General features: G+C 44.2%; 4 protein-coding genes across 5 annotated transcripts in view; all 4 read left to right on the plus strand.

Moving 5' to 3' along the window:
- The window catches only part of LOC120448533 (dynein axonemal heavy chain 3), a 45307-nt gene extending 44345 nt beyond the window's left edge, over positions 1-962 (plus strand). The window contains exon 52 of the mRNA XM_039630575.2: positions 243-962. Coding sequence (XP_039486509.1) covers positions 243-566 — 324 coding nt within the window. The 3' untranslated portion in view covers positions 567-962. The remainder of the gene's footprint in view (positions 1-242) is intronic.
- Positions 963-2235: 1273 nt separating this feature from the next.
- LOC120449132 lies at positions 2236-3769 on the plus strand. The gene is made up of 3 exons (XM_039631445.1): positions 2236-2264; positions 2336-3187; positions 3320-3769. Exons 1-3 carry the CDS (start codon positions 2262-2264, stop codon positions 3767-3769), a joined length of 1305 nt encoding a protein of 434 aa, XP_039487379.1. The 5' UTR covers positions 2236-2261.
- Positions 3770-4466: 697 nt separating this feature from the next.
- On the plus strand, positions 4467-6448 carry LOC120448333. The gene is made up of 3 exons (XM_039630287.2): positions 4467-4596; positions 5861-5944; positions 6008-6448. Exons 1-3 carry the CDS (start codon positions 4551-4553, stop codon positions 6286-6288), a joined length of 411 nt encoding a protein of 136 aa, XP_039486221.1. The 5' UTR covers positions 4467-4550; the 3' UTR covers positions 6289-6448.
- A 3393-nt stretch (positions 6449-9841) lies between these two features.
- Positions 9842-20056, plus strand: LOC120448750 (ammonium transporter Rh type B). 2 transcript variants are annotated; one of them, XM_039630933.2, is made up of 9 exons: positions 9842-10354; positions 12324-12492; positions 13123-13288; positions 13391-13652; positions 17200-17390; positions 18202-18396; positions 18485-18578; positions 18637-18739; positions 19375-20056. In XM_039630933.2, the coding sequence occupies exons 1-9, from the start codon at positions 10186-10188 to the stop codon at positions 19529-19531; spliced, it is 1506 nt and encodes a 501-aa protein (XP_039486867.1). In that variant the 5' UTR covers positions 9842-10185; the 3' UTR covers positions 19532-20056. The 2 variants fall into 2 exon arrangements, with proteins under 2 accessions (XP_039486867.1, XP_039486865.1); XM_039630931.2 differs by lacking the exon at positions 19375-20056 and adding an exon at positions 18957-19267 and having other exon boundaries at positions 9843-10354.
- The last annotated feature ends 557 nt before the right edge of the window (positions 20057-20613 follow it).

A 20613-nucleotide genomic window follows, 5' to 3' on the forward strand; every position in this document is an offset into this window, starting at 1 on the left:
GAGTTTATAATCGAAAACATTTCCACACACGCAACAGGAACAAAAAGAGGTCAATGATGAGACCAAGTTTATTCAAGTAAGACTTTTTCTAATATATTCATTTCTCGCAATGCATGCTAATTGGAGCGTAGCTAAAAATAGTTTGGCATGCCCCAATATAACCCATTTTTTGTTGTTGTTGATAATAAAATAGAATGGCATTTGTTATTGATTATGCTGATAAATTTGTTATTTGAATGTAGGGCATCTTCATCGAGGGCGCCCGCTGGAATCGCAAGACCAAGGAGGTGGACGAGTCCTTCTCGAAGGTCCTGTTCGACACACTGCCTGTTATTTACCTGCGACCTGTGCTGAAAGCCCTGGAGGATCTACCCCGCTCCACCGCCGGCGCTGAGCCGGAGATCATCTACGACTGTCCCGTTTACAAGACCAGCGAGCGAAGGGGCGTCCTGTCCACCACTGGTCATTCCACCAATTTCGTGATGTACCTGCAGCTGAGGTGCTCCCGGAAGCCCATGCATTGGATTAATCGGGGCACGGCCTGCCTGTGCCAACTGGACGACTGATTGGGTGCACTGCAAGTGGAGCATGGAGCAGGTGGCGATCCCGGATCTGTGCCAGTTTCTGTCTTTTTCGATGGCTCAAAGGCCCGTGCCGCCTGTCGTTCCATCTATATGCAGATATGTATTTTGATTTTGTTCCATTTGATTACGCAGTCCAGGAAGCCCCGAAAGCGAACTGTCCTGTTTGTTTTTTTGGGAGCCCGCCTTCCGCATTCACCGGGGGGGCAATGTGGCAAGATTCAGGAGGGGCCGTGTCATTTTGATGCTGTAATGCTGATTGCCAGATAAAAATTAAATATGCACAGTAGTACACAGCCTGGCTGGATATATTTTTTATGTGCACCATTTACAAATGAATAAACGAAACCAAAAAGTTCCGCAAAGGGCTGTGTGAATATATTTGAAATTAAGACCGTTTTTTTCCGCCATTTCGAGAGATCAGGAAATAAAGTTAATGAAAGAAAGATTTCGGTGTTTCCTGCGCAGTTTAAATCCGAATTACAAGAATTTACACACAACACACATGACTCAACAGGATGTAATACACGAATGAGTTAACGCTAGCCATTCGAACACGATTCAGCATTATAAAAAGAACACTTGAATCTATTCTTATAGCCCATCTCTACATATCAAACGCTTTTCGACAGTCAGCTCGCCACTCGACACTCCCGTCAAGCCAAAGCCATTGCCATCCTCAAGTGGTGCTCCATCATACATTCCCATTGCCGATTCCAGCGGATTCAAATTCCTCCGAGCTATCGACCGCTGTGAGTGGGGGGCGATTGCCCATCCATTTCGGCTTATCCGCAAGATTTATGGCTCGCCTGCCGCTCAATTGGAGCATTGGAGCTATTTCGACTTAAAATAATATAAATTAAAAATTGAAAAAGTCGTGGCGATCTCTTAAATCATGCCTCTATTAATAGCCGCCTAATGGATCGTGGCGACCAAAATGCCAAAAATAGCAACACTCGACACTCGATGGAACATCAAGCGCGTATCAATCGAGATGGCGTATAAATACTTTCGGCCGATCTTGGCCTTAAGCGCTCAACGAGATCCAAGAGCCAAGAACCTCCAAAAAAAAAAAAAAAAAAAAAAATACATTGAAAAGCGGCGACTTCCGCTTGCAATTACCAATGGTAATGGATTGTCACAAATGTATCCGATCTATTCAGACATACGAGTATATGGCAGACATAAATCGATGCAAATAATCGAGACAATCGAAGAGCCCTCGACCATTGTTCCATCTGCCTACGAAACTACGAATCTACGAATCTACAAATCTACAAATCTAAAATATCTACAAATCTACGGACTTCGCCGGCTCGTCTTTGTTTACTTTCGTTTTGTCTTCTGGCAGCTGGCCGCGCTAATCATCTTTTATGGCCAGCCAGGGTTCAATTGATGCTTGAGACACTTTTTGACAATAGCAACTAGACAATCCAAATCTGAGATCGACCGCCGAAGAAGATGCCATCGATCGATGCGGTAGTTCGCCGCTTGGTAACCGGTTTCCTCTGCGTTCATCGTAGCTCATCTCATTTCATCTGATCGCGCAAAGTGAATGGACATCGGTCAGCCGAGAACTTTTCGCGCAGTTTGTGTATAAATAGTGTCGTTGGGTCTGGTTTGGAAACAGAATCAACTTTGGATTAATCTAGCAGACATCGTCTTGGATCTTCTGGAAAAATGGTTAGTTCTCCGGCAGTCATCCTGCGACCAGGACTAACCCATATTCCCAATTTTCGCTCTTTGCCTTGCAGAAATTCTTTGTTATTGCCTTTGCTGTGATCGCAGCTGCCTCGGCGGCCTCCATTGCCACGGATTACCTGCCGCCAGTGGACAACAACCTCGAAGCTGCCTCCGATCTCGTCGAGCTGCCCGCCGAGCAGGGAGTTCTCTCCGACGATGGATACCGCTACAAGACCGTGCGTCGCCTGAAGTTGCGCCACCGTCGTGATGTGAACGAGCTCCCCTCCGGTGAATACCTGCCCCCCGTTGAGGAGTCCGCCTCCGAGGCTGTTGCCGTCGAGACTCCTCTTGCTGATGATGGATACCGTTACAAGACCGTCCGTCGTGTGATCCGTCGTCGTCGTGATGTCTCTGAGCTGTCCCCTGAGTACCTGCCCCCTGTTGAGGAATCCGCCTCCGAGGCTGTTGCTGTGGAGACTCCTCTGGCTGATGATGGATACCGCTACAAGACTGTCCGTCGTGTGATCCGTCGTCGTCGTGATGTGAACGAGCTCCCCTCCGGTGAATATCTGCCCCCCGTTGAGGAGTCCGCCTCCGAGGCTGTTGCTGTTGAGACTCCCCTGGCTGATGATGGATACCGCTACAAGACTGTCCGCCGTGTGATCCGTCGTCGTCGTGATGTGAACGAGCTGTCCGCCGAATACCTGCCCCCTGTCGAGGAATCCGCCTCCGAGGCTGTTGCTGTGGAGACTCCTCTGGCTGATGATGGATACCGCTACAAGACCGTCCGCCGTGTGATCCGTCGTCGTCGTGATGTGAACGAGCTCCCCTCCGGTGAATACCTGCCCCCTGTGGAGGAATCCGCCTCCGAGGCTGTTGCTGTTGAGACTCCCCTGGCTGATGATGGATACCGCTACAAGACCGTCCGTCGTGTGATCCGTCGTCGTCGTGATGTCTCTGAGCTGTCCCCTGAGTACCTGCCCCCTGTTGAGGAGTCCGCCTCCGAAGCCGTTGCTGTGGAGACTCCTCTGGCTGATGATGGATACCGCTACAAGACCGTCCGTCGTGTGATCCGTCGTCGTCGTGATGTGAACGAGCTGTCCGCCGAATACCTGCCCCCTGTTGAGGAATCCGCCTCCGAAGCCGTTGCCGTCGAGACTCCTCTGGCTGATGATGGATACCGCTACAAGACCGTCCGCCGTGTGATCCGTCGTCGTCGTGATGTCTCTGAGCTGTCCCCTGAGTACCTGCCCCCTGTTGAGGAGTCCGCCTCCGAAGCCGTTGCTGTGGAGACTCCTCTTGCTGATGATGGATACCGCTACAAGACTGTCCGTCGTGTGATCCGCCGTCGTCGTGATGTCTCTGAGCTGCCCTCCGGCGAGTACCTGCCCCCCGTGGAGGAGGCTGCCTCTGCCATCATTGATGTGCCCGCCGAGCAGACCGTCCTGGCCAGCGATGGCTACCGCTACAAGACCGTCCGCCGTCTGAAGCTCCGTCGCCACTAAGCCGCCTATAGTGCCAACTCCCACCGCAGCATTTGAGATTATCGAGGATGCTTTTCCAGAAGAAGTCCTGACTTTGAAAGTCTCAGAGTGAAACTAACAATAAGTCGAGCGTATTAGTCAATTTAAATCCATTATGAACAACCCGAGTACAAACCCGAACTAACAATAATAAACATTTTTTAAACAAAAAAATTCTAAAACTATTTTCTTTCATATATTTATATATATAAAAACAATATTATATTTTTAAACAAGATGCCATGGATTGACATCAGGCCTTTAAAGTCAAAGCAGATGGCAACAGCAGATTGCTTTCAGTTTAGATTGATAAAAGATTTCATGAAAATATTGGTTAAATTGGGCGATAAATAGAACAAACCCGTTTCAGGAGATCGAACCACTTTTATTATAAAATATGCTAAAGTGAATAATAGAACTTATACAATATATGCAGACGTATAGAATGTATTGTGTTAAGACTCAATGAATTTAGCATGTTAGTAAAAGAATATTTTAACATTATGTGGACTTTACATAAAACTATATTTTTTGCAGTGCTGATGACCTCAGTAGTAATATATATCGAGAGAAAAAGAGAGCCATCTAATCTTATCAATGAAAGATAAGGGGCTTTGCGATAAGATACTACCACCTGCCGACGAATGCAATCACGCACAGGTTTTTAGTTCCACTTTGGAGTCGACGACGTGCGCGTTACAAACTTGGCTAACAGCAAAAAGCGAACATAAGTTTTTCGAACGTACGAAAGAAAACGACGGAAATGAAGTTGGCTAAGAAGTGCTCCACCTACTTGCTGATATGCCTGGGTAAAGTTCTGCATGCTCGTTCGAAACTGCCGAGTTTTGAGTGCCAACCAGAGATACGCAGCACATCTGCGAGATACATTTTGGTGCAAGTGTGTGGACGGAGTATTGTGTGATTATGCCGCATTATGATGCGCTGGTGCATCCGTATGATGCCATAGGTGTGGGGTTTTAATAACCCAACTTCAGCAATTGGAGACTCTAACGATGAGTAACTGGGCCAAGTGTGCGTCACACAATCGGCCAGAGGAAAACTCTACAAAAATGTGTGCTTATCAGTGCGATTCAGATAAGCACTGTTTACTCATTGTTGCCCCATCACTTGGTGTGTTTTAACTTTTGGGCGTGGTGAATCAGTTAGCTTACAGGGCTTTAAAGGTTTTCCAAATTAAACAAATGACTTAGTTGACAGGGAAATCATTTGCATTGGTTTCATGCAATTTTTATTAGGCCAAAAGACCAATACGCTAAAACCGGAAGTGGCATAAGCTCGGTAATTATTACGCATATAAATTATGAAATATGTTAAACAAAAAAGTGGATGAAAACAATTAATATTGGTTAGCGACTGGCCAACGAAAATCGGTCGCACTCTTAGCCACATACATTTGGCGGATTTGTTTATGTCAAAAGCCCGTCTCCATGAATCACCGCCTAATCGATTAGAGGGGAAATCTATACTGTGTTTTTCATATCGACAAGCAAATCCATTTAATATTTCATGCGCAAAATATGCCGAATGAGCTGAACCAAAACAAACAGACACACATAAAATATTATTGATTAAAAACACATTTTGATAATTTTACGTGAAACCGACTCTGACATCCGCAATGAAACAATGGGGAAGGAATATGCTAGCTCACATTTATCATCGAAATCGGCGCGCGCGAGCGTTTTTTTTTCAATCAGAATCCAGCGTTTTTTGTTGATTTTGTTTCGGCTCTGTTGTTAAACATTTTCTTAACGATTAATTGTTAATATCTTAACAAGTCTTTTGGGCATCTGAAGATCTATATGATGAATGGTCATGCTGCTATTTCAATGAGTTCCGTTTGGCTTGGGGTTGATGGATGCTTCAAAGCCAATGCCGCAATCTCAGCGCGCCACCTTCGACCACACGCCGCGTGATCACTGAAAAAATCATTAAAAAAATGTGCTGTGTGATGTGTGTTTTGCGCCTTAAATCACTCCCAATCCACTCGAGTGCCCCCATGTCTAATTAATATTTTTTTTTTTTTTTCGTATTTTCTATTCTATTTTGCAGTACTGCTGGCCTGCTGTCTGCAGGAATCGGAGGCCACGCGTCGTGTGAACCGCGGTCGACGCACCCTTACCCGCCGATACTTCAGTAAGTGATGGCGTATACGTGATCGATGCTAGGCACATTACTCATCCGCCTCGTTTCTTGCAGGTGGCCTGGCTATTCCCGGATGGGCTCTCATCGTGTGCGTAGCGCTGGCTGAGCTGCTGGTTGGCGGAGCCCTCTACTTTATCCTGAAGAAGGTGATCCTGGACAAGGAACCAGATCAGACGGCTGCCTCCTACACGCCCGCCCAGACGCATGCCACGGCCACGCCCTATACTCCTGCCCAGACCCAGGATCCGGCCACGGCCACAACCTATACTCCTGCCCAGACCCATGAGACGGCCAATGTGACACCCACGCCCACGCATGCCACCGCCATTGTCTAAGTAGATGACCACCTTGAGTTCATAACCCTTTCCAAATCAGTTCAAATTCCACCATTAACTAGCTTTATTGTCATTTAATCGACACACAAATAGAACTTGTGCCCTTTGTTTGCCTTCATTTTCGAATAAAATAACTTGCCGCTTGTCTGGCGCCAAACTAGCTTCACATTTGTACGGTTAAACGGTTTTTAACACGATACACGCTGGCTTTTAACATTTTATTGCACCGGCTACGCGGTACCCAATATCCGCCCAAGATCGATCCAGTTTGCCTATTCATTGTCTGCATCACAAGCAAAGCTAATTTATTTCTAATTAAATTAAACTGGTTTTCATAATTGGACTTATCCAAAGCCTATGTTATGGATGACCATAAAAAAATCATCACAATTGAAGCAAACTTATTGCATACTTTTGGGGCTGCAGAATTGCTAGCTATTTTCAAGCTAGATTATCTGGGCTAACTATTTTTACACAGCTGAGATCCAATAAAATATTTCAAAGGGTCTAGATTATTAGAGTGCCTAGAATGCATTTGATTATCCCGCTCTTAGGCGAAACATTCTACTCCAGTTTCGGGCATGGAGCTGTCCTCCCTTTGAGTTCCTATGTTGTAGCTGTTATCTGAGGCTATATCGCTAACTGATTACGGTGCCACTTGGGATGCGGCGGCCACTTGGTGCCGTTTTCTCGTTTCGCCGCTGACAAATCGAAATTTATTATAAACGCAATTGAAAAATCCCCAGTGCGCCACTTGAGCTGCACATCTAAGCTGCTACACAAAGCAGATACCGGGGTATCTCGGGCCAAGTCAAGGGGCCCACCAGCCAAGTAGCTGTAAATGCCAACAATTGGCGCAACCAAAAGCTTTTCCGAGGCAACGCGCCGGGGACGAGGGGGTTTTCTGGTAGCCAAAGCGGATTCCAAAATTGACACAAAACAGACAAAAAGCGAAATCGCTTAGGCGCAACCACCCGCAACCGAGGAGCCTGTCCAACCATCCCCACATCCAACCATCCCATTCCAAGTCGATCCCCTCTTTCGGATACGAGTGCAACGGCAGCCAAAAATTGTGCAACTGGAGCGACTCTGAAATGCTGCACTTGGAAAATAACTTTGAGTTGTTTAACACATGCGAAAATGTATGAATTCCGGTCCTGAAAACTCCTTGGAAGTTCTGAATTAAGATTAAGACGTCTAACTTGGTATTTATTAAGTTTACATTTAAATTAATATATATTTATGAAATTATTATAAGACATTGGAACTTAGAAAATCTTTTTTGCAACAATATCATACTCGAAAATATTTTTCTCTCAATTTTTTCTTAGTGCTTGACAGCCAGCAAGGATTCCTCACTAGATACTTGCGCTTTCGCAGGAAAGCCACACAAAATAGTCCTGCATAGTGGCCATGTTCCGAAAGGACTTTCGTCCCGAATGGGAATGCAAACACGGTGCATGTGCCCAGTGAGCGGCACTCCTGCACAATTGTTGTGGGTCAGCTGGAGCAGGAACAGTAGCCGGAGGTCCTTGGACGAACAGGAATCCCGGCAGTTGCACCAACACTGGGCACTTGACCGGGTTTATGCGAGTGTTTGTGGGGTGTTAAAGTTTATCAACATATCGTCAACGTGGTTGGGCTCTTGTTGTCTGACAACAGTGGCTCATATTTATTTATGGCTCAGCCGGCACTCTGGCCCAAATGCGTTCTTCCGCATGACCCAGACTGGCCGCAAACCAAACGGATGGAGTAGCACTTGTGGCCGGAGCTCGGACGCAATCCTGACAGTTTGGCAGCCGCTTCGCACTTTTATGGTATTTTTCTGCCGCTCTGGAGCTTCGTTTTTCTGGGATTTAGACATGTACACTTGTTGTAAACAACAACCTTAACAAGGGTTTGCTGCCAGGACACTCATAAGCATTCATTGGAAATCCTTTTCGATTTATTTGCGTATTCAAACGGAAACATTTAAAGTGATTGCGGATGCAAATTTTCCCTTTACAAGTAGGCAGCACGAAATCGCTCTGATGTGCGACCCATCCTTTCGACCCCCCTGGATGCTTTTCCTTTCTTTCGGTTGCCTTTCTTTCGGTTCTTTGCTTTCACTCTGCTGCTGCTGCTTTCTTTCTTTGTGTATGTGTGTGTGTGGATTTTCAAGATCCGAGCGCGTGCCTGGCAACATTTGTGGTTTTTGCGCAAACTTCACACATTTTCTTAGGTGGGCTCTGCCTCCGACTTACCTTTTTTAATGTTGCCAGCGCCATGAGAATTTCAATTTTCACACAGGTGCGCTTGTGTTTGTTGAAAAAATAAATATCAATCATACGCCCCAGTGGCCTCTCTGAGTTTCGGCCCCCACTAGCCGCTTTTATGAGTTCAGTTTAATTTGATATGGATATTTGCTTAAGCAATTAGAGGTATACATTCTAGACTCCCAACTTCAACTAGAATAACAGAAAATTTAGTAATTTTATTTTGACTGCAGGCGAATGTTCTTTGGCGTTGGTTAAGCATCATCATCATCAGTTGTCCGCATCTTATCGCACATAAAATGTTTCTTTTTGGGCCAAGTGATCGTTTGCTTTACAAAAACTAAGTTTAAAACTAATTTTGGAGTTTAGTTTTTACCATCTGATCTGAAGCCATTTCAAACATACTGAACTGGAACCTTTTGGCACTGGTGTGCGACCTGGTACGCTTTTATAAGCCAATAAAGTTCGCACTAAACCACTAAAAAAGACTGTTAATCAGTTGAAATTGCTTGAACAAACCGAAAAATGCCGAATCAAGGGGCTCATCAATGAGCGGCGATCTGCTATAGAGTCAGCTGCTCCACTTGAGCCGTGTTTTATTTAACGGCCGATCATTTCGACTGTCATCATATTAATTACTCTCAGGCAAACTGCTGGACATGTGGGATTAATTGGTATATAGACAGTTCCCAAACCGAATCGGTTTTGTTGACACATGCTCACACTTACGACAATTGCCACTTGACCACCAGCACTGAGATTGCGGCTTATCGGTCAACGGGAAAACCACTCTAAGTGGCTAAAGCGATTCGCCCAGAGTCAATAAGAACACTTTAAATGGGAGAATTCGTTAAAGTTTTAGCCACTTTCACCTTCCAAGCCATTCAATGACGTTTATGCAAATCGTCCGGCTGCAACAACTGTGAAGTGCAGTCTAAGGATAAATTTGTAACGAATTACCAATCAATTGACCAACGAAACAAACAAAACAACCGAACTGAAGCCAGACTTTTGGGTGGGGAGACCGCAAAAGCGGTCTGGACTGGCTTGTAAAACGATTTGGAATTGAAATTGCACTGCAACTGAAACAAAAACAAAAACAAAAACAATTTAAATATAATGGAACCACGACGACTTGGTCTCCAGAGGGGCGCTGTAAATAATTCAGCAAGAGCTGAAGCAGCGGCGACTGCAAATTAAATCAAATAGTTATATCATGCGAGCAAATCGCTGTGGATATCGCACATACGCCCCGTTGACCGCAGACGCGAGTCGCAGCTACTTACACGCCGCGCTCATCGCTCCGGGCATCAGTGCGCGCCCAGTGCTCAGCCGCAGCAGATCGTGAATGTGAACGGATATATATATAGCATATATATCTAAACAGTTGGCCAGTGTGCATCCCCATGTCTGGGAGATAGAGCGGAAAAGCGCACAAATATTTGCACATCGCAAAAGGGGCAAAATACCTCCTGTTCCCATACACGTGCTGCATCGTCTGTGGCCGGGATCTGAAAAGCAAAAACTCCGACTCTGACTTCGTCTCCGTCTCCGCTTTTTACTCGAACTCCAATCAGGAGCCGTTCCGTCTAGTTTTTTTTCGTATTTTTTGCTCGAGCTTCGCCACCTTCATCCTGCCACCATGCATACGCCGGCTGCCAAAGTGTCGGGCTACGTCGTCCTGATGATTGTGCAAATAATCTTCCTGGTTCTATTCTGGCTGTTCGTGCGTTACGAAAAGACGGTGCTGCCCCTGGCAATCGACGCCGAAGACGCTGGATCAGCAAACGAACACGTTTCCAAATATCCGCGTGAGTAGCTGGGATTTTGCCCCCATCCTTTTGCTTTTCTTGGGAACAAGGACTTCCGTTTATAAGCCTCTAAAATAAACCATAAATGGCATGGCCAAATAGAGCATGATTTAATATTTTATTTTTATTAATATAAGTTAGTGACTTAAAATGAATATTTGCTAGGTATTCTTTAACACAAGAAATAATTTATTGGTGACTTAAAAGTCCTGTCTTCGTTTTGGTTTATTTCACATTTAATGCTATAAAATTAAAGGCTTATAGGAACTACTAAGTTCATCATTAAGCAAAGCAATGTGTTTTTCAGACACGCCCAACTTATCAAAGCTCGTGAAATTACTTTCCACATTAATCAAAAACTGGCGAAAACATTTGTAGACATTATTTATACAAAGCTCTTGATAATCAAATTATTATTATATTTTTGTTGGTTAATTAGTCCGCTTTGTCTAATAAAAGTCACTAAAAATAAATATGCATGGCAACAGCGCAAACATTTCGCACTGACAAATCAAATAAAATAGTTTTCTGCATGCTGTGGAATTAATTTACACGGGACCCCTAAAAAGTGCACCTCTTGTGTGCGGAAACTTGTTATATATTTACGTTCACCCCTCCGAAACAAAAGCAATCGTGCAAAAATATCACAGCTGGTATTTGTATAAATTTATAGTATTGCTATATTATTGTAGCTTTATTTGTTTAAAGTTGAGTGCAATAAAAGTCACTTCAGTAAACGCTCGTGGCGCACTCGTGATTCGCCATATATATTACAACTCTATAAAAAATATATATAAAATGGCTATTTTGAGATTCGCTTAAAATTAGTCGGAAATGTCACGCATTTTATTTTTGGACTCGTAAACTATTTTTTCTCTCGATTAATTAGCTACGTAGGGCTAATGAAATCCAATAGACAAAGGGGACTTGGCAACAGCTTCAATGTGTGACATGCTATATTTTTAATACCGTGCAATCCCATGGCAATGACGCATACGAAATGTATCAAACGATGATCAATTGACAATTTATTAATCTGTAAACAAAAACTTTTGATCTCTAATTAATAGTAAAGTAGACAAGTTTCGAAAATAGATCGCTAATGCGAGAGGGAATCAGTTTATCTGGAATTGTGACGGGGATTGTGCAAAAGATATTCACTGAAATAAAACTATCTTAAATGGTAAAAACACAATAAAGGGATGTTCGATGGGTAATGAACAGAAACAATTAAGAGCACCCCAAGTCGAAGCTCTAAATCAAATCCCACATAAAGCTATTACCCATGCTAACCGAAATATAAATGTATGTCCTAGTCCATGCCATTGCGATGGAACGAGAAGATGTTGGGAGGACGAGGAGTCCTGGCATTGTTTGCCAAGTGTTGGCGGGTCATAAATAAATGAAGTTCTTTTTCGCACAGTCTCCGCAGTCTTTTGGGTCCCGTGGCACCAATTCCATTAATTACTTCTGCCATAGAACAGGGTACATTGTGCCAAACCGAACCGAAACGTTTCGAACAGAACCGAAACGAACAATGGACACACACACCCACACACACTGACACACACACACGCGCACAGATGAATAATTAAAGTCATTAATTTCAATTTATGCAAATGCGTCTGTAAACAACTTGTTGCAATTCATAATAAATAAATTAAACCGTATTTCACACTAATTGCACCCGCGCGGGCACACACATACGCACACAGGGGATATTTGTGCGGTGGTGTTGGTTAAGGGGGTGCTGCTGTAATAGTGGGTGGCTGTGGGCGGGGCGTATCCAGCATTGCGTCTTGGTACCCTGGTGACATCAATCTCAATGCAATTGACTTTTGGCAGCAGACAATTGGGCGGTTAATTGAAACGACTTGACTCTATTAATTGGCATCCCAGCTGGCCCAGACAATGGTCATCCTGAAACCACTTGGCCGACTACTAACAGCTGCTCCCGTTTCCCCCGCAGAGTTCCAGGACATCCAGGTGATGATCTTCATTGGCTTCGGCTTCCTAATGACCTTCCTGCGCAAGTACGGCTACAGTGCCACCGGATTCACACTGTTCATGGCTGCTCTAGTGGTGCAATGGGCTGTGCTCATGAAGGGATTCCTCCACATGGAGGGCGGTAAGATCAGGTGAGTTGCTTGGCCAACTTTCATTTATTAATTGCCCGACTTCGGGTCCAAAGTCAAGCTGACAGGCCAAAGAGCAAATAAGTTTGCGATGTAAAATGAAGAGAAATACCCCCAAGCTTAAAATGAATTCAGGCAATTACTTTAAATGAAGAAGTCAACCTGAGGAGGCGGGGTCTTTGGGTGGAATCTTCTACTTATGCTAAGTGAAATGGGCAGCAATCCCAACTCAAACAGCAAACAAAAGCACAAGAAGCTGACAGTCAAATGTACTGGAAAAATGGCATTAAACATTGTAGGAAAATAAATATAATACTTAAATGAATAAAAAAAAAATATGTTTATGGAATGAAGCATTTTTTTAATATATAAATACTTTTAGTTTTGAGTCTACAATCTGCCTTTTAGAGCTGTCAGTGCATTTTATTACAGGATTAGGATTATATTTCTCAACATCTCTTCAAACGTTCCCGGAAATCTATAATTCCTCTGAAATTTTTCCGTGTAAATATATAAACTGTTTTGTAATGCATTATAATGTATTCAATTTCTTTGTAAAGCTGTCGCCATTTTTTATGCGTCCCCTGTAGCACTTCCTGTTTATCGTATTCCTCCTCCATTTTGCGTCCACAGCCTCTCCCTGGAGAGCATCATTGATGCGGATATTGCCGCCGCCGTGCCCCTGATTAGCATGGGCGCCCTGCTCGGCAGGACCACGCCCATCCAACTCCTGTGCATGTCCATCTTTGAGGTGGCTCTTTTCGCCGCCAATGAGTACCTTTCTCTTCATGTGTTTAGTGTAAGTATTAAACTACGTAGCTAAAATTCCCCCAATATTTGCTTTGTAAAAAATATAAAATAAATATTATATTTTATTATAAAATTCCATTTTTTCTGATAGATCTGCGACTGCGGCGGCTCTATCACTGTCCACGCCTTTGGAGCCTACTTTGGACTGGCTGTGGCTCTGATGTTGCGACCCTCGAGCGACCAGAACGAAACGGGAAAGCTAGAGGGCGCCAGCTATACGTCGGACATCTTTGCCATGATCGGCACCACCTTCCTGTGGGTGTACTGGCCCAGCTTTAACTCCGTTTTGGCCGAGGGAGCCGGCGGAGAGCGGGCCATTTTGAACACGTTCCTGTCATTAGCCGCGGCAACAGGTGAGTCACGTGCCCCGGCAATTAGCTGCCTCAAGTGGAGGGCAGCTGGAGGACATTCCTTTCGCCTGTTCAGCACAGTCCATCTCCCAACTCCGGACATACATCTTCCGGCCATCTTCGCCCACTCGCACATACATATCTTCACGCTTTGCTGGGTCTGCTCAGGCCTTGTTAATTATAATGTTGGCGAGCCTATTAGCACAGAGCACCCAATGAAATTGAAAAAGGATCCCAGGCAACCCTGTAGTCTTGTAGGTCCTTGTGCATGCGCCTCACAAACTAATTAAATGTCAAATAGTTTCGTTAACACATTTGAAAATTTATTTTGAGCACGTAGCGCACATAAAAACGAACCAGCCTGTCCGGCATTTGCTTAGTCTGATGGGTGGGTCCAGTAGTCGACGGCAAATCCCATTCAGATCCAGTCTGTCCAGCTCCTGGTCCTGGTCCAGTCCAGTTCAGTACAGGTCCAGCCCAGTTCAGGCGCATATAGAAAATGTGCTAAAAGCATCAGCCCTTGGGTTGACTCGCTCGGTTAATGTAAATAACAAAACACAAATTAAATGTATACAAAGGACGCCCGGCGGCAACAACAAGAGCCGTAATAATAGTACGGCCAGCAGCTGAGATAAGCCAACTAGGAATGGGCGACACTTGGCTAACTGTGGCCGTAGTCTCGCCCGGATTCAGCTCCGGTTCTCCTGGCCATGGCATTAAAGCCCTCACGTTACAGCGGTGGAGGTAACACCTAAACTGGGCATACGAGTCAGCAGAAGTTGCACGATGTGTAGCCAAAGATACAGATACCCTGCAAAATGCTTTAAACAAAATTATTTTTTATTCCCATCTTGAATTCAAATGTTTTGGACAGCAATTTAATTTTTTTTCAAGCATTGTGCTGAAATATTCCATTTAATTTCATTACTGTCAAGGTGGCTTTATTTATTTCGCAATTAATGCCAAATTCCCTTAATTTGCTTTCCGAGTAAAGCTTTTCATATTCTTTTATTAAAATGAATTATTTCTTTAGTTCATTTCATGTAAACCATTATAAACAGAACATCCAGGTTAAATATACTTCTGTCAAGATTCATTAAAAAACACTTCTCTGTTTTTTCGAATTTTAAGTTGGCCAAATGGAATTCAAGCACTTAAAGTATAAATGCATCATGTTGCATATTTTCAAGAGTATCACTTGTTAGCATTTCATTTTGATTTCTTTGCTCTGCGTGAAAGTGCTCTTCGGGAGTACATCTTAATTTGCGTTAAAAATTCTCGTCTCAATAAAGTGCATATTCAAATTTAGTTGCAATTCATATCCGACCAGAGGAAACTTAATCAATGCATTCCCATCTGAGCAGCAGAATGAGCTAGCCCAGCCCATAAATAGACCTCGTAGAGTATCCTTTCGGTGGGAGAGAGAGAGAAAAAGTGGGATTCTGGGCGGGCATTTTATGCGGAAGGATGTGCGATTAGTTGAGTCGACGTGCGGCTCCGTCCGTTGCAGTGGCCTAGACCCCGCTCCCACTCCCATTCCCGCATGTCCTGCCCAGCGTGTCCTTGTCCATTCGGTGGACAAGCCGGTTGCTTGGCTCACTAGCTGTTGCCTTAATTAAACTAAAGCTGGGGCTCAGTTCAATGCTGAAATTAGAGGCGGTCTGGTGGGTGTGGCAGTCGGTCGTAGTCCTTTGGTCGGCTATGCGGGTGGACTGGACATGCATGGTCTGGCCAGCAGGATTGGTTTTGGGCGGAGCAGCAGTGGGAGCAGGATCGAAGGGGGTTTTGGGGGTCAGACGACGCCATTTGGTGTCCGAATGTGGCGCCAACAGCAAAAATACGCCCCAGTTGTTGTTTTCACACCAGGCACAAAATGAGCCGGAGCGCCGTCTGGACCTTCGCATAGGAAAGCACAGAGAAAAATTAAATAACAGAGGTATTTGACAACGAAAGTATTAATAAATAAGGAATACTTTATCTAGTTGCTCGTTCGATATCTTAAAGTATAACAATTATGTACCAGCACAAACACGAGTAATTTCAAAAGTCTTGAATGCGGACCACTTTAATTTCCTGCCGTGTGCTTTGAGTTTGAACCTGGTCAATAGGGTGGGCTTTTCCAGGGACGCAGGAGGAGGGAGAATCTGCCCGCATTGGCCAAGAACGCTAAGCACAAAACACATTTTACAGTCGCAAGTGACACCATTGGCGTTAATTTAAATTGTTTAATGTTCGGTCTGGAGAAAAGCAGGGCAAAAACAAAAGCAACGCCAGCTGATGTCCTGAATCTCGGTTGCCGTTGGCCTGGCTTTGGTTTAGAGCTCGAGCAGGACAAACAGGACAAACAGGAAAAACAGGACGACCAGGACCGTGACTATGAGAAGCGGCTGTAAAAAAGCTGTTTAATTGATTTTTAAGCCAGAATTTGCTGTTTCTCGTTGTTGAGCGTCGCCCGGACAACGTCAAAAGCTGTTTTGAAATTGTTGCGGTTAAATGCCCCTTCCAACATCCCGACTCGCCCGTCGGCTGAGATTTGCCTTACTTATTTGCAGTGGCCAACCGACGCCAGGCCCCAAACTAATTTATGCAAATTATTATGGCTGCAACATATGCTGCGCCATAAAATGGAGATTTTTAAGTATTTAGTGTTATTCAGTCGAGATTTATGCTGGCTGACGGCCATAAACTGAAGCGTCCTTGTTGTGCTGTGTCCTGTGGCCAGCGGAAAAGCGACAAAAGGCGATAGAGTAGGGGGAAAACCAGGGAAATCCAATGGGATCTTTCCACTGTCGTGTTTACATTTTTATTAGTTTTGTGTTTATTACCAAAGTGTGGTTTCATTCTAGTTGTTGTTGGGTTGAGTTGGGTTGGCTGTGTCATTCCTGCTGCTCCAGTGATTAGCGAGAGCTGATTGTTGGTCTTAGAGAAACTAAACAGGAGGGTTTACGAATGCAAAGGATTTTCTCCTGCAACCCCGTTTGCGTAGTAGAGAGACTGCAAGTGAGTAAATAGCAATGGATGTTTACCTATTCAACAGGTCGTATACGTGATTTTTCCGTTTTATGTCTCGTTTGCGATTGATTGACAGTTGCGTGTATATGAATGAAGCAAAAGCAAATAAATTAAAGAGCGCTCAAAGAGCTGTATCTTATTTGATAGTGTTTCATAGGGTTTTTGTTCAAGCAAAATATTCTTCTTTAATATTTATATTTTGCAACTAATAAGTTTTCTGCCAGAGGTACTTCAACCCCACTCTATTCATTACGCACCATAAAAGGCAACTTTCAGCAATTCATTGCCCTCTAATGAACTAGCCAGAGACTCATTAAAAAATGCATTAAAATCATGTAATTAAGCCGGGCCATTCGAAGTCCGTGCGCTGCATTCAATCTGCCTGCAAACCATAAATGCGAGCCACAGCCTCCCTCCGTGCTATTTTTTTGTATTTTGTGTTAGCCACATTCAACTGTTTTTGGGCCATCCTCCGAACTTGTAACCCCTCACCCGTAACCCCTCACCCGTAACCCGTAACCCCATTGGTATTTTGCAGTGACCACCTTCGTTGTATCCGCGCTTGTCAGCCACGAGAATAAATTGGACATGGTGCACGTGCAGAACTCGACCCTCGCCGGCGGAGTTGCCGTGGGCACAGTGTGCAACTTGCTGCTAGGAGCCCACGGAGCTGTCTTAATTGGCATTATCGCCGGCACGGTCTCGGTGCTCGGCTATCGCTATTTAACAGTAAGTTCGCAGCGCTAAAACTGAACACAGCACACTCACACCACACAGAAAATATAAAAAAAAAAAAAAAAATTTAAAAGGGAAAACCCAAATAGGCTGCCATGCACCAGCATACAGCCCATTCAAATCGCGTACCTGGAACCAAAACTAGCTAGCGGTGGCTTCGCTTTAATTAGTGCGCCTAGGAAAAATGCGACGCTAATGAGTAAAGTTTGTTGCCTGCCGGTCAGCCACAGCCGTAGCCGTAGCCGGAGCAGTAGCCGTAGCCGGATTCCTACGGACTTCATCCCGGATTCCGGCGGACTTCCATTTGCATTATGACCACGCAGCTGCACCGAATTCCGTGGAGCAGTTAATAAATTTGCAGTTTTCAAGTGACACACTGACTGCCTGCCATGTTTCACTTGTATCACAATTTACAATTTACCATTTACAATTTAATTCAGACACTGGCCATTAATTATTTCAACTTAAGAAAATACAACATGTTATCGAAACTGTTGACAGTTGAAGGAAATTTAATTGCTTTCTATCTTGAAGTGTGTAGAAAAGGTGAAGTTAAAAGTTGAAGAGGATTTAAAACAAAATAAAACCTTTAAATAGACTATCCTAAATAGTTTAATGTTGATAATAAAGCTAGAAAGTAACTACCAACAATTTTGGTGTAGCTTTCTATAGGCTTTCTTTTAATTAGTATAATTTATTAATATCAAAGAAAAATGGTTAGATAGGGAACCAATTTATTTCGAATTTATTCCCTTCTTTTTGGTTTTAAGCAATATGTTTGTTAATCCATTGTTCTGGTTTCTAGCCCTGGATGACGGCCAATCTGAGGCTGCACGACACCTGTGGCGTGCACAACCTGCACGGAATGCCGGCCCTGATTTCTGCCATTGCGTCGGCCATTTACGCCTCGATGGTCACCGTGGGCGAGTACCAATCCGAGCTGCAGGACATTTTCCCGGCCATGGTGGGCAGCAACGGAACCGAGACCAAAATCATGGGCGTGAGTATCGCTGTCCGGCATCTGTGCACCGATGGGTGTTAATACCTTTTGGACTCGTTTCCCGTTTTCCGTTCTCCATGTTCCGCAGGGTCTTGGCCGGAATGCCACTTCGCAGGCGGGCTACCAATTGTTTGGCATTGCTGTCACACTGCTCATTGCCATTGGCGGTGGCATTTTGACAGGTATTTTAACTAAACTTGTCCTGTAAATTTAAAACTAGCTCTAAACCCTGAAATATAGGTGCCGTTTTGAAGTACAGCAACTTCCGCAATCTGAAGAAGGACGAACACCACCAGGACGAGCACTACTGGGAGGTACCGGCTGCCGAGAACAAGGAGGAATAGTTAAGTGTTGTGCCTGCCAGATTGATCACAGTTCACGCGCCTCGAATGTGCCTTGTCTAACTACTTGCGACTACTTTACAATAATTACTATCTTATTTACATTAAATGCACGCAAAGCCCCCATCCGAAGTAAAAGTTTGCCAAATTGTCTGCCATTTTCGTTTGCCCCGCTTTGCATACGCATTTCGCTGATTTGATTTGCCGCCTTTTTTGCAGTGAACTAGACAAAGTTGACGAGCTTTTGCTGTAAGCCAAGTAAGCCAAAAATAATGCCAAGCCAAAACACCCAGACAAATGAAATGCACCAATGGGTAGTGAGTGCCCAGGACAATGGGCGCTGGGCAATCCTTTTGTTGCGTTGTCCTTGCCTGCTTCCCTTAATTTTTGTAGACATTTGTCGCATTTAATTAAAAACTCCAACAATTTACACATTTAATTAGCGTCGAGCACCAAAAAACAGTAATGCCAAAATAAAAAGCAACAAAAGCGAAAAAAAAGTATTAGCAATAAAAATATTTTAAATGTGACACTCTCCTCCAACTCTTTTGTACAATTCGCATGCCGGTCGCAATTTTTAATGGAATTAAAATCATACACATAAAATCCAACAACGAATGAATGTTGGCGCAAAAAGTTTAAATATGCTCGCCAAACTTTTGGATGACGATGCCGCCGCCACCAACTCGAATTCCCAGTCTGCCGCCAACTTTAATTGGCGTCCATTTCTGTTGCGCAACTGGAATGCAATTGTCCCTGCCAACAATTTGTATGTGCGCGGAGCTCTGCACTAGCAGCTCTGTCCTCTGCACTCCGCTAATTAAGTGGCCCACGACAAAGTGCTGGCTAATTAGGCGACTTTTGGCCAAGACACCAGGACCACCACCATCTCCCCACCAATCCGATCCAGTCAGCTTTCTTAGCTTTTCCAGCTTTCTACGCCGCACAGCTCAGCCGGCGATTAGCTCACCTGGCGCCGAAGGCCACTAATCGCCGGACAAAGGCGGACCAGGACCAGGAATAATGTCTTTCAAACGACTCACAGTTTCGCCCGCCAGCGGACAACCAGCGGACAACTGGCCGATAAGCTGGCGGCCAACTACTTAAGTTGGCTTTGTCACACCACAGACGCACAAACAAGACCCAAAAGGCAAACAATTACCGCCGACAGTTCAACAAGTCTCAGTAAAAATTGTCAGCCAACGTCTTGGCCTTCTGCGCTTTGGTTTTAACTCATTTACAGCAGTGAAGATAAGTCATTAAGATTGCGCGAGCATTGCAATAGTTCCCAGTTGCAAATTCAGTTTCGAAAAAGTATTAATTAAATATATTTAAGAAATAAAAACTGTAAACATGAAATAATTTATAAAGCCAAATAGGTGCTATTAATATAATAGCATCCAAATGAGTCAGAAAACACGCATACCATATTTATCCCATTTATCATTTCTAGTATGTTAAATACTATAATTGTTTCTTCTATTCTTAAACGTTTTATGATGCATAAATACTTCCTCTTTGCGTTTATTATGTGAAAATCCCAACAGCGTTTTATAATTTTGCTTCCGCCACAGGCTCTAATGATTTGTGAAATGTATCTAAATAAGCGAAAATGAAAGCTGGAACATGCCTTTAGTTGTTCAGAAAATCCATGACATTTTATGGCTGTCAATAAAAGTTGTCAAATGCAATAAAGAGCGATTTTCCAATGCGAAAGTGTCGATGGAAAACTCACATAATTGGCTCTCTCATTTTGTACGGCCATCGAACTGCTGAAAGTATCTTAACATCAGATCTCTGACTGCCGAATAATGCTTTTTAGGCCGAACGATGTTCACTAAGGTTCCACGACGACAAGGCCGAGTAGTCTAATGAG

This window comes from Drosophila santomea, chromosome 3L (genome assembly GCF_016746245.2).
Source record: "Drosophila santomea strain STO CAGO 1482 chromosome 3L, Prin_Dsan_1.1, whole genome shotgun sequence".
Lineage (NCBI taxonomy): Eukaryota > Metazoa > Arthropoda > Insecta > Diptera > Drosophilidae > Drosophila > Drosophila santomea.

Bases quoted from the DNA above. Each gene is read 5' to 3' on its own strand.
- LOC120449132 (XM_039631445.1), top strand. The intron at 3,188-3,319 runs GTCCGTCGTGTG...TACCGCTACAAG, and splicing joins ATGGATACCGCTACAAGACC to ACCGTCCGTCGTGTGATCCG.
- LOC120448333 (XM_039630287.2), top strand. From the start codon at position 4,551: ATGAAGTTGGCTAAGAAGTGCTCCACCTACTTGCTGATATGCCTGG. The intron at 4,597-5,860 runs GTAAAGTTCTGC...TCTATTTTGCAG, and splicing joins CTACTTGCTGATATGCCTGG to TACTGCTGGCCTGCTGTCTG. The intron at 5,945-6,007 runs GTAAGTGATGGC...CGTTTCTTGCAG, and splicing joins CCTTACCCGCCGATACTTCA to GTGGCCTGGCTATTCCCGGA.
- LOC120448750 (XM_039630933.2), top strand. From the start codon at position 10,186: ATGCATACGCCGGCTGCCAAAGTGTCGGGCTACGTCGTCCTGATGATT. The intron at 10,355-12,323 runs GTGAGTAGCTGG...TTTCCCCCGCAG, and splicing joins ACACGTTTCCAAATATCCGC to AGTTCCAGGACATCCAGGTG. The intron at 18,740-19,374 runs GTTAAGTGTTGT...TGGCGCAAAAAG, and splicing joins GCCGAGAACAAGGAGGAATA to TTTAAATATGCTCGCCAAAC.